This window comes from Solanum stenotomum, chromosome 12 (assembly GCF_019186545.1).
Source record: "Solanum stenotomum isolate F172 chromosome 12, ASM1918654v1, whole genome shotgun sequence".
Lineage (NCBI taxonomy): Eukaryota > Viridiplantae > Streptophyta > Magnoliopsida > Solanales > Solanaceae > Solanum > Solanum stenotomum.
Genome location: NC_064293.1, coordinates 35,207,148 through 35,220,616, shown reverse-complemented (window position 1 = coordinate 35,220,616; position 13,469 = coordinate 35,207,148). Strand labels below are relative to the sequence as shown.

The 13,469-nt window shown below is 34.0% G+C and overlaps 2 protein-coding genes across 3 annotated transcripts; both read right to left on the bottom strand.

Annotated features, from left to right (window-relative positions):
* Positions 1 to 2,902: 2,902 nt before the first annotated feature.
* LOC125849088 (CLAVATA3/ESR (CLE)-related protein 2) lies at positions 2,903 to 3,194 on the bottom strand. Its single transcript, XM_049529095.1, has one exon. The coding sequence runs from the start codon at positions 3,187 to 3,189 to the stop codon at positions 2,968 to 2,970; it is 222 nt and encodes a 73-aa protein (XP_049385052.1). The 5' UTR covers positions 3,190 to 3,194; the 3' UTR covers positions 2,903 to 2,967.
* A 2,676-nt stretch (positions 3,195 to 5,870) lies between these two features.
* On the bottom strand, positions 5,871 to 12,199 carry LOC125849486 (uncharacterized protein At4g18490). Of its 2 annotated transcripts, XR_007444645.1 has the most exons (14): positions 12,072 to 12,199; positions 11,480 to 11,606; positions 10,982 to 11,167; positions 9,885 to 10,844; positions 9,531 to 9,719; positions 9,341 to 9,469; positions 9,095 to 9,196; positions 8,422 to 8,604; positions 8,158 to 8,332; positions 7,983 to 8,047; positions 7,863 to 7,902; positions 7,589 to 7,765; positions 6,417 to 6,701; positions 5,871 to 6,206 (listed from the first exon to the last, which is right to left on the bottom strand). XR_007444645.1 is itself a non-coding variant. In XM_049529574.1 (13 exons), the coding sequence occupies exons 1-13, from the start codon at positions 12,133 to 12,135 to the stop codon at positions 6,528 to 6,530; spliced, it is 2,571 nt and encodes an 856-aa protein (XP_049385531.1). In that variant the 5' UTR covers positions 12,136 to 12,199; the 3' UTR covers positions 6,290 to 6,527. The 2 variants fall into 2 exon arrangements, 1 of the variants encoding a protein (XP_049385531.1); XM_049529574.1 differs by lacking the exon at positions 5,871 to 6,206 and having other exon boundaries at positions 6,290 to 6,701.
* Positions 12,200 to 13,469: the final 1,270 nt, after the last annotated feature.

Genomic DNA, 13,469 nt, shown 5'->3' with positions numbered 1-13,469 from the left:
TTTTAAGTTAATTTTTAAAAAAGGACAAATTATATATTTAATAATAATTTAACTTTAAAATACTCATTATAATTTATAAGACATAAATATCTATCACTTATTTTAAATCGGGAGAAGGCACAAGTATCCTCCTACACTATGACCGAAATCTCAGAGATACACCTTAATTAAACTAAGGTCCTACTACCCCTTGAACTCATTTTATATATAATATTATACACCTTTTGTCTTATGTGGCACACCCCGTGACTCCACACGGTTGAGGCACGTGAGAGATATTTGGATGCCACATAAGATAAAAAGGTGTACAAAATTACAAAAAAAAAATGAGTTCAGGGAGGTAATATGACCTTAGTTTAGTTAAGGTGTGTCTCTGGGATTTGGGTCATAGTCTAGGGAGGTACTTCTATCTTTTCCCTTTTAAATCATAAATTCAAATAAAAGTCTTTCTTTTTAAACTTCATCCTAAATTAAATTAGGATCGAAATATGAAATAGTTAAAGAATACTCATAATTAAAAGACAGTATAAAAACAAGTATAAATTTTAGGAATCACATAGTTTTAATATGAAATTACAATCTATCCATATTTAGTTTGTAATTACATTAATTCCTGAAAAAGTAAAATAAACCAGATACATAATTGTAGCTCGGATACATTATAAAATAATTTAGAATTAGGAGAGAAATAAGGTTAGAGGTTTTTAGAAATAGAAGGGAATATTAGAAATATGGAAACACAATACATGTATTTGAGTAACTTTCCCTAAAAACAATAATCCCACGACTTTTCTAACAATGACTACTGCTCACAAGTGACTTTCGTTGTCCACTATCTAAGAAAAAAACAATTAATGGAATTGGAAAACAAATTGTATACCTGAAAATTTTAAATTTGTTAAGCTATTTAGCCATGGAAAATGCAAGGTTCAATTAATAATAATAACAATACAAATGGTTAAGAAGCACCATTTGATTTTTTTGAAATGTTCACATCATTCCCTAATTAAAATTCCAGCACTTCCAATTCATTACAAATTCCCAAAGTTGCATTTTTTTTGTTCATCTTCTTCTTTTAATTGTACTAATTCATTGTCTTCATCACATCATATTATTTTTTTTGGGAATAATATTCCATCAATTCATATAAAAAAAAAGGCAAAAGTGTAGTTTTTGGGTATGCAAAGAGAGAGGACAAGGGATGAACAGAATATAGGAATGAGGAATTTGGCATGAAAGCCATCTAACACTGAGATGGCAACCAAAGCCATCTGTAACACATAAACATAATATTGAGAATAGGACTATTAGTTACAATGACAAAATTGCCCTTAATAAAATGAATTTATGACCTAAAGCACACATGTTGATACCCTCACTCTTCTAATATAGTAGAATAGAATATATATTGGTCGGGCATTTTAAAAGACTGAATATTTATTATTTATTCGTTATTAATTTGGATTGGTTTTGATCGAAGACAATTGAAAAGTATCATCATTGGGTTTTATTAAGCTTGTTTGTAGAAGAATACAAAGTGGATCTAGTGATTATTGGAGGTTTGAATTGATTCAAATATATGAAAATTGTTAGGACTGACATTAGAAGATCGGATATCAAATTTATAGTTGATTTGCAACAATTTTGAAACAAAAAATGTATTATTAAAAATTTTCTGTAACAAATTACGGTGATTGTCATAATTTTGACTAAAATCCCTGACAAATTAGTTACAAAATGTTGAAATGATCCTCGATAGCTGTAACTTGTTTTTTAAGAAAAGCTTTTTCCAATATCAAATAATTAAGAAATTATGACATCTAGTGCGTGGATAAATTTTAATATTTAGAAGCCTAACATCGAATAAGATAAATCATGCTTTGGTACTATGTAAAATTAGGTTATTAACTTAAGTCTTAACTCACACTTAAAAAAAGCTCAAAAAGTAAAGATGATTATCAACACTTATCAGGAGAGTACGTATCTTATTAACTACTGATATTAGCCTTTTTCATTCCTTTAACATTTTGTGGAAATCACCAGAAAAAAATTGTCACACTATTACTGTTATTTACTTTGTTATTTTTTCAGTTACAGATTTCACTTTTTATGTGGCAATCACCTAAAGTTTATTTATTTTTTTATTACCTAAAGTTGCCTAATAAAACAAAAGTTTTTTATACTATTTGTGTATCCACTACTAATATATAAGGCACACCTGTGTCGGTCGACGTGTGTGGTTCCCGGAAATAAAATTTGCGAGGATAATTTAGTCATTTTATGTTTATTATGACTGCTTGCAAATTAAGACTCTTAAAATATCACATGTGTCTCATATATTATTTAAAAAATATATTTAAAATATTATAAAAATAATTAACAATAAAATTTAAAATTAAAATAAATAAAATAATATATATTGGGATCGGACTTGTCCGGACTTTTGTATCTAGTAGTGTAATATAACATCAGATAATTTGATACTCCCTTGTTTTATTTTGAATTCCTACTTGGATCAAATTCAAAAGTTAGTATCAGCAGATGTTAGTTAAATTCTTGAATGTATTATTTTTTCTACTAGACAACAGTTCAGAGTCTGCTGAAGAATATTAAACTGACCAAAATAAAGACCCACGTACAAGTCACAAAGATCAGAATTCATTAATTCAGCAAAATAAAGAGAAATCATTCTGAGTTTAGTATATTTAACGTAAAAGGCAATACAAAAGGGAAATGTCCAAAAACCATCAGACTATGTTACTCAGGTCCTTCAAGAATGCCGCCGCACACATGTCAGATCCTCCAAAAATGTATTTACTTTTGGAGAATCTGACAGATGCCCGATGACATTTTTAAAGAGTATGAGTAACATAGAATTTGGACACTAGGATGAAGGGAGGATCGATTAATGTTGATTTCTACTTCCCTAGTTCTTACTCAGTCTTGGCAAGACAATTAACTTTCTGATTAGATGTGTTTAAAATGGTGATGAGGGTCAGGTCCTCCTGGACTCACTCGCTGAGGCCACTCGTGTGAGCCATATTTCGCCTTCTCTCTTTCGAATTGTTCCTCCAACGCTTCCCTGGCAATCCTAATAGACCTTATGGGGCGAGCCTCGAGTAATGCAGATGAAAGCAATAGCAAAATAATGCAAGCTAAATACTTGAATTTAGACATTGTATTTATCATTCAAGAATTTGTAACTAGCCAGAGTGTTTCAGAACAGCTAGAGATCAGTCCCATTATATACATTTCTTGTTGTGACTACTCGTAATGTTCGATAATTTTTTTATACATTTGTAGACCTTTAGTTAGAGGAAACTGATTCAAGAAGCATAAAGTTTTTGTCTTTATTTGTATCCAGTAATGTTAAGGCATGAGGTCTGCATTGTCCATTTATGAAATTATAAGTTTATTCTTTCTCAAGAGATACCTAGGAAAATGTCAACCCTCTTTGTGCCAGCTTATCTTAAAAGGTTATAAGTTTGCTTTTTTTGGGCCATGCATAAAGATTTAGTGAGGACCACATGTAAGGATTATGGAGGATGACTTTGATAAAAATAGTGAATATACAGCAGGGAATTCATCTAATTTGAATAGATGCTGATGGGGATAGAATTAAGTTCATTGGCTGAACGGTTTATTATACGTCAACAGCCAATTTATAAGCAGATATATACCTAATGGATTGGTCATTTCTGATAAACATGAAACTAATATAGATATAGTGAGCCAAGCAGAAAAAAGAAGAGAGCTTTTTTTAATGCAAAAGCCAATAGGAACTAAGATGAAAACAGCATCTCAACATCAATAGTAAAGTTGTGGATTAGATAAGAAAATTTCAAGATCTTTGTACCATATTATCCGAATTAGGTGTTCAGATAATTTCACAACAACATACCCAGTGAAATCTCACAATTGGGGTAGATAGAGGTGTATGCATGCCATAGTACTACCTTGTGGAGGTAGAGAGACTGGTTTTGAAAAACCCTCGACTCAAGTACAGAAAATCAGGTATAGAAAAGAAGAAAACAGTGAAACAAAATAACAACTAATAAGAGAAGTAGTAGAAAGGAAGAAGAACAACAATAGAATAGTGCAGTAACTAAAACAAAATAAACATATAATGATAGATATCAAAAGCAAGAACTACAAGAATACGGCTAGTACTACGACAAACACCAACAAGCCTAAGCCCTCGAAAAACAAGACAACACTTCACTACCTTCTAACCTTCTATGCTTATACGTGACCTCCACACCCTCCTATCTAAGGTCATGTTTTTGGTAATATGAAGTTGTGCCATGTCTTGTCTAAATTCGGATAATTTTCTTGTTCAAAATTTAAGACTGTTTTTTCTACCATTTCATGTCCAAAGAATAAAAAAAAGTCTAACTTTGATAAAGCATGCTGATTAAAGAATGTCAGGTCGACAGTTAAATGCAGCCAAGATCACTCTTATCAGCAGATAATGGCTGCCTTCTTCAACTAACATAGACTCAGCATAGCAGGGGAATTGAAATGAAATAAGACTGCGCAGTCAGAATCTTTTATTATAGTATGCTCTAGAAAGTAGGATGTTCATTAATTTATGCACCCCTCAAAGTTAAACTTCAATAAAATTAGAAAGTAGATATATTCTCATTCCTGATAAACCTGTTTCTCTTGCAAAAAACCTATAATCCTAAGTCAAAAATTAAAAAAATTACTTAACGCATTAAATGGTCATGTAGGTGAATCCAAGATCTAAAGTAAAAAGTTCAGAATGATCTCATTATATTTGTACATTTTAAATATTTTTTTACATATGCATATATACATAGTTCAAGCTAAAAACAATAGAGTTCAATTGAACCTTAAAAACTCGCCTTAAATTCACCTCAATATACAGAAAAGCCTATCAGCTCCATGATACGATGGACAGTGTCCTTGTGGCTCCAGTTAACTTAAAAGACCTAGCATTGAAAATTATGTTTACCTAATCTATTAGTTGCCTCCACTCTTTTGACCTAACAATGAGAAACCAACTTTTAGAATGCTTTAACTGCAACCAGTGTTATAGTTATCTGATTGACATCATACTCTAATAAAGTGAGAGTTGGCATATAATTCTCTCAACAACAAGCCTATGGCCAACGTACGGGTCTCCATTTTGCTTATATCCCCCCCCCACCCCCCCGCCGTTTTTCCTGACTCGAGTAATTAAACAGTAGAATTTCACATTACATAGCAATGATCAGGGGAGGAGGATGCAACGTCTAGGAAGGCATATGAGTCAAGTTGCATTTTTCTTCTTCTATTTTTTTTTTAATGATGCTGGTTTAATCAGGAAAAGAGATGTCCATAGAGGAACTATGGTCTTACTGTAATATTAGTCTTGGGAGTGCTAATCTAAGATTAATAATAATTGATTTTTCATTAGTCTTCTCTACTCTTGTTTCCTTCAACTTTGCAAAGGGAAACCTCTTTTTCCTACAACAAGATTTAGAAAGGTATGACCCAACGTCATACCTTATTTGTTACCACATATTACCTCTTATTTTTGTAAAATAACAAAATATGCCACCTAGAGCTCCACAGTATGACAAGTTGGTCACTTGAGGAAAAAAAAATACTAAGCAAACTCGATGGTTTATAAAAATTTCTAGAGATTGCTCTGAGTCCACTTTAAGTAATTTCATAAAATGTATGCCCTAGAATTTAGAACTCTTATCTCCTTCCCCAGTGTTTTAACCTGTTACTCGTCATAAGTTCAACTTTTAGCTCATACTGTTAAGAGTTACTTCAGATCTTGCGCTATCGACCTATATTTGAAATTGAATAACATAGGTAGTAATAGAAGACAGAAATATCTCATTTGTTGCGGCTTTATAAGGTGCCCAAGAGGGGGAAGCTGTAAAGAAGCACAAAATTATGGTGTAAGGAGTATAACAAGAGGTTCAATATCTTCAGGTGCTCTCAGTATAAGCAGACTGCCCACACCTGTACATGGACAGATTATTAGATGCCAAATGTATATGGGATACTTGAAATTTAGTAGAAGTTTGATTTCCCTTCAGCGGAAGATCTGCCTCTGAGAGTAACCACTTTAATTTGTTATTAGCAAAAGTCTTCTTTTACATTTGTGTAGTCAATGCTTCTTCACTCGAGGAATACAAAGAAAAAAGATTCTCCGTGACTGCATTTGAACATGCAGCAGACTCTGCCTGAAACTACATGGCGTTAGTAGTCATCCATACTTAACGAAAAGAAGGTCTTTAGTAGTCATACATAATTAACAAAGAGGTCTTTACACAGTGAGAAATTTGCATCTACAGAACTGGAACCAGGGATGACAAACAAAGCAGTAAGGTTTGTGTTTAATATCTTTACTCAAGTCCTTTTCGTGGTGTGTAACACACATAGGAGAAAAATACCTCTATGTTGTCTTATTGTGATTCTATTTGGTGATTCCTCGTCATCAATCCAGCAGCAAATTTCTGAACCCTGTGTATGTTCTAGGGGGTGAAGGCATACACAACTTATTTTTAAATAGAGAATTGAAATTGTGAAAAGGAAGTGGCGCGACAGTAGGTCAGTAATAAGGATATCTTCTCTTTATAAATGGGATGGTTAAGCAGAAGCAGCTTATTGTTGTTCACAACAGCTCGAACTAATAGTTCCTTTGCGTCCTCTTGTTTTTTTCTCAGCATGTTGCATATCTGCAAACACAATAAACTATTATTAGCCAGCATGACAGTCTCCAGTCCCATGCCTCAGGTCCAAGCCTCAATGAAGAACAAATTGTTGTTAGCTCAGAGGAAAAGGAGCTAAGTTGAAGACAGTCTCCCATATCATGCCTCAGGTCCTGGCCTCACCGAAGAACAAATTGTTGTTGGTTAGAATAAAAGAAGCAAAGTTGAAGACTGTAGAATTCTTGCACCCCCGTAATGTTTGAACTTTCAGTTATCCACTTGAAAGCATTAAAAAAAGAGTAGGCTAGGAGCCTAGGACAGTAATTATTGCATCAACCAATTGGTTTGGGGACACTATTATGTTCCACCAATATAAGAGATACAGTAGCCCACCAACAAAATCAGACATAACAAGTCAAAAATGTCTTGTAGTTCCTCTCTTCTTTTTCTTTGTCAAATTTATGGATGCTTCTTGGACTACTGAGGTTCAGTGAAAAGAGACCCTGCTTTCAAGCATACTGAAATTTTTCACTAAGGTGGAACTCAGTAGCTACGATTGATACAATGCTAAGGATTTTAAGAAAATTTAAATCCAAAGATATAAACCTAAAGGAACTACTGTAACAATTTCTAGGACCAACAAGGACATGTCAAAATTACCAACAGAAAACAAGTTGAGAGAGAATGCAATTTTTCTTGTTCATGCAGCCAATATAAAATGGGAAGGTGGTATCATGCACCTAATTCTCAGAGAAGCTTAAAATATGAACTTTTTGTTGTCTGGTTATTTGTTTAGAGTACAAAAATACTGGCTGAACAAGCATTTATCTTTTTTTTCAAAATTGAAAGATACTTATACTAAACCAGAAATAGAAAACAAGGAAGAATGAAAAATAGCGGGAAGCACTCCTTACATCTTCAAGATCCTTTGACAAAGTCTGAGCCTTCTTTATGTTGTCCTCATCTTCTATCGCAGAAGGGCTTCCTAACTCTTTGGTGTTCATCCTCGTAGGAACATCACGTAAAGAGATTTGACAATCTTCATATTCGATGGTCTTATTACCATTTACAGAATGATCATGGTCATTAACCTATTAGTGAAGAATGGTGAAGATATTTAAAATGTTGACATGCTTCTAGATTCCAATATAGTGAAACATATATGTCTGTTCCTTTTCTACCAATCACCTGTTTGTTGCATATACTTTCTGTACCTTCAGAGGATCCCCTGTAGAATTTTGTTGAGTAATCATGCCTACATTCAGCATTGATGAAAAGTTGGAATACTAACTAATTTTATAGAAAAACCTGCTTCCATTGGGTGATTGTGCAAGACGCTTTGACGGAAGTAGGATCATGAAATCTGAATTTGTCTGCATTAAAAGCTACCACAAATGTCAAAGATGTCCCATAGTGGTTGTGTAACTATGCAGAAAAGTTACTCTTTTTGCAAGGGAAAGTGGTGGAGAAAAGGAAAACAGACCTCTGGTACTTTCCTCTTCATAGACAAGTTAACAGGTGTTTGCTTCAGCGTCTCCTTGGAATTATCTTTGGCTTGTAAAATAGCTTTAAACCCACCATGATGGTCCACAGTTTTTGAGGACTTCAAATTTTTTTGCAACACTGTCTGAGGTGTATCAGGATTTGTACCAAGTTTTCTGCATGTGGAGCATGTGATTGATTGACAGCTTGCAGAAATATGAGAAGGCGTATTTTTGAAGAATTTGAAAGAAAAATAGTATTGTACGATGAAATTTTTAAGCTAGATGTCTCTAGAAGATTCCTGGCAGCTTTAATTGGAAGTGTTTTGTCTCCTTGGCTGAGAGTGTTCTTTGCAGTTGGAATTGGAGCTATGTTCCTTGGAATGGCAATGCTGCATGGGGTGGATGCAGCTATCTGTTGAGTTTTGCTAGGAGGATTTACCCCAGAACTGAGGGAAAACATGCCAAAGATTTTTGGGTTAGAAAATATTTCTATTTTCATTGATCAAGAGAGACATTTGACTGGAATCAAGCACAATATCAGAGCGTCGTATATATGGCTTAGAAATATGGAATTATCATTCATAACAAGTAAGACGACTTCTAATCTACTGAGACTGCCAAACAATATCTTGTATTACTAACAATTTTGGGTGAAATGATTTCCATATGCAACAAGCATGACTAGCTTAAGAGAAAAAATTCAAATAAATCAGATCAATATATTAACTCTTTATAAAAATAAAAAAAATAAAAAATTTATTAACTCTTTATAGTGCAGGCGTCCAAACAGAAACAATAGTTGCCAAATAAACTAACAAACAAAATCAGCTAAGTAGTCCATGCATGGTGAGGAATAGTCTTATATGCATGTCAAACATTTTACAAGGTGAATTCGATGGCATATCTGGTTGGAAGCATCAATCAGAGGGGAAAAACCTGAAAGTTAGAAGATCTTTACTGCTTGCTTTGCTTTTCTGGGGAGCAGATTTGCCGGTCAACGTTCTTATGTTTTTCGCAGCATCCGACTGGGAGCCCTTGCTAAATTATTATTATTACGATGACGATGGATTATCAACAACAGAAGTTAGTATTTTTGCAGTTACCATGAAATTACGGTCCGCTAAAGTAAAATGAAACTTGGAAATTAAGCATGATACAAAAAGTAAGTTACCGAAAACTTACATAGAAGTCCCTAAAACTTGGCATCCCTCCTGACTTCCTGTTTGAAGAGGGTTAATCTTTGGCAGAGATCTAGAGTCTGAGGCAAAACCAGCCTTGCTTCCAGTGTCATCATCTTTGTTATCTTGAGATCTGTATTAGATTATATCATATACACTTACAAAATTTCGACTAGTTTATACCATTGGCTTACATTATTTCAGCTGGACGACTCTGTGGTATGGGGCTAATTCTTTTGTTACTAAATGCAGGAACTTTTGTCTCAGTCAGTGATGTTGTTGTCTGCGTCTGTGCTGCAGGTTTAATTGATGGCATAAAAAACTTTGACCTGATGACACCAGTCTCTCTTCTTTTCTCTACTGTCAATTTTTCAGCTACTATTCTGCGACAATTTCAGAGAAAGCAAGTGCACCACAGTATCATAAAATGCATGACAGATACTTATTTTACACCATTCTATGCAGTAGCTAAGCTCTACAGTTTCCAAGTTAGAAATCCTGGACAGTAATGCTGAATGAATAAAAGGAGATGGTCTATATTGACCTACTTGCTTAACGAGGATGCAGAAGGCGCTGAAGTTGGGCTCTGAATGTTGTTACCGAATTTCATGTCTCGCATTTTTTCTTCGGTAGCATTTGACATACTGTTGGAATGTGTCTCAGTCCTGTCCTTATTGGTCTCCAAAACATGCTTATCACTGTCAAAGTTTCTCCTTTCACTAGCATCTTTCATTGAGGTTGCAACATCCTCCAAAGAGGAATTTTCTAAAACCGACTTATCATAGTTTGTGTCAGAGTCCAAAAGCACCTTTTTGTTTGAAACTGTTCCTACACCTAAGAGACTAACATCCGCAGCCACAGAATTAACATGTTCCTGTAAACTTGAAGAATTATTCCTCCTTGATTCACTCTGTGATATCAAAGAAGATCCCTCCTCTACTTGGCAAACTGTTTCTCGAGTGCTGGTGGATATTTTTTCTTGTAACAAACTTTTTGCTTTTTCCAGTGAAACTTCATAGCCAGCAGATTGCAATTTTAAAATTTCATTGTTGCTCATAGTATGGTTTGAAGATAAACTATGTTTTGTGGTGCCATGACTTTTATCTATGTCAATATGAGAATCAACAATTGAAGTCATCCCGGCCTCTGATGCAGTGTGTTTCTGAACTGTCCCCTCCTCTAACGAACCAATGTCTTTATTCAGATGACTTCCAGAGCCTTCATTACCACTTCTCTTAGAAGATGAAAATTCCTTTTCTTGGTCGTTCTTTGCCTTTTCTCTACTCTCCTGGCTTGATCCAAAACTAAAACAATCCTTTTCTTTGTTGTTCTTTGCCTTTTCTCTACTCTCCTGGCTCGATCCAAAACTGAAGCAATCCTTTTCTTGGTTGTTCTTTGCCTTCTCTCTACTCTCCTGGCTTGATCCAAAATTGAAACAATCCTTTTCTTGGTTGTTCTTCGCTTTTCCATTACTCTCCTGACTTGACCCAAACCTGAAATTATCCAACCTGAACCAAACACAGGAGGGGATACTCCACTTAGTTACAATAGAAATACTGAGTCATGTTTTGATGAACTGAAGCATAATTTACGCCTTAGACAAATACAGAGCAGAATATAAAGGACCATCAAAGGTAGTACATACTCAAAATCAAATGAAAAATTGAAGCCATCTCCTTTCTTTTTGTTGACAGCAACAGTGGATTCTTCTTTTGATGTCTCCTTTGATTTTTGATCCTTTTTACTTGGGGGATATATATCAAGATCTGACATGTCAATGTTGAAGGACGACATCTTCCCAAAGTCAGTATCAAGAGTGAAATCCATATCCCTGAAGAAAGTTCAATGTCAACGTAAGCAATATATCATTTCTCCGTTATTCTACATTCTTTAGCTTGTCCTGAATCAAGTCTGGAAAATTGTTTATCAAAAAATACTGCAAATTATAGCATAGAACAACACCGTTAAGAGAGGCAGACAAATAGACTTGCAAGTTAATGACAGAAACCTTAGATCCAAGTACACAATAAAAAGGTAATATACAAGTAAAATAAAAATCATGAATATGAGTATTTGATACAGTAGCTTAGCGAATAAATTAATTATGCAATCAGAAATAGAAACAAGGCTATGCAGGGTTTACTCTTTGTCAAAGCTGAATGTCTTTTTCTTGTTTTTGGATATAGGCCCAAAGTCGAAATCCATTGCATCGTCTTCTCCCATAGACACTGATTTGAACGACTTAAGAAAGTCATTTCCAATATCCAGATCTGTCATAACATAATGTAAACAGTAATTATCCAAGACACGAGGACATTAACAAATTACTAATGATTTAATAACTGCACTACTCAAGATGTGGATAAACAAAAACTTATTGATAACTATCTTTTACAAAAATTATGCTTCAATGTAACATTCCCATTTTGAAGGATGTCACCCAATATCTGTTGTTCGTGGCATTCTCATTTTCAGAAAGCTAATTATCTGAAATGTCTCTTGTACACCAAGTACTGATGGATCAGCGGTGTGAATCTCATCTTGATTGTCTCTTGTAATATTGACTAAAACAGATTTGGTATTACATAACATTACTGTTGAAGGAAGCTATCTATTTTAGTATGTATTTAATGTTGAAATCAGATCTGTTTAAGTTTTAAGAAGTGCACTTTTCAGTTTCTAATGGTACAAATAGGTTAGAGTCCTAGTAGGAACCCAAAACAAATGGTAAATACCAAGTAATGAATTGTTGTCTTTTGCTTTGACAGTCGAGGATGCTCCCTTCTGTGTTTCTGCCATCTTCACAGAAAGATTGGTTTTGTACTTAACTGCTGCAGGCTGTCAAAGGAATAACAAAGTGCTACGAAATCCAACCAAACAAGAAACAAATATTCCAGAAACTATTTGAATGTGGAGACCGTTCGCTTTCTCAGTGGCAAAGGATATAAAAAGAGAACCATACATTTATTTTCGTAGTCTTATGTCACTTTTCCAATCTCAGAGATACTAATATAATAGAATTCAAGGATCAGAAATTAAGTTTCCTGGCAATTAAGGAAGCTAAATAACATGATCAATTCATGAGTGCAAAAGAAAATACTATTGAATAAACTGGAAAATAGAAGACAAGTGCGATTTAAAAAATTTCCAACTATACCAACTGGTCCGGTGACAAGGCTTCAGCAGTGCAACAAATATTGAAGCATTGTGCAAACTCTATTTAATTATTTTACTCCCCAAAGCTAATCAATATAATCATAGATAGCTCGGATTCACCTCTCTCCTGAGCTGTTCAAGTAGATTAATCATCTTCGCATACAACTCTCGACTATTCTAAAATTTCATATTGTAGCATAAAACATACACAAATTGATGAATTTTAAATCAATCACCAACTAAAATTGTCAGAAATTAGAGGATTTGTTGATGATGCAACTAAAATCAATGTCTCAATAAGAACGACTTGATCTCTTCAACAATTCACCAAATTTACAAATTGATACAAAAATTCACAGCTCAGATTATGCGAAAATTGATTATGAATCACCAAATTTCCTCGATTAAACATTTTCACAGTTTTCTACATACGGACGGAATCGAAGTAAAAGCAAAAACAATACGAATCTGCGAAACCTGTTGAATGCGTACGACGGGTTGAAAAAGACGATTTCAACTTCGTTTCCCGGTGAATTCAATGCTTTGGTTCCGAATCGCGATCGCTTGCTTTCGCTTTGCGTTCGTGTAAATTTGGAGTGAATTAGAGACTACAGAGAATACGGGGGTCGAAATAATAATCCTTTCGCGCCCAAATTGGGTTTATATAGATGGACAATTAAGGGTATTATTGGCATTACATAATTAAGGAATTCTATTCCGGAATGTGCCAAAGAAGGAATTTAAATTGTCTTTCAGAAAATGTGTATAGCTGGAAAATTAGAAAAAAATTATTAGCAAATACTGTCCACCTCTTTTATAAGCTCACAAAAATATGTTTTCGATATCTTCTCAGTAATTCTAAAACCACTATAAACATTTGTATCAATAAAATAACAGTTAATATGAGTTGTTTTTTTCCTAGACAGAATCAATTAATCAAAAATATAATGGTTCAAAGAGCAATTTTATTATTTACT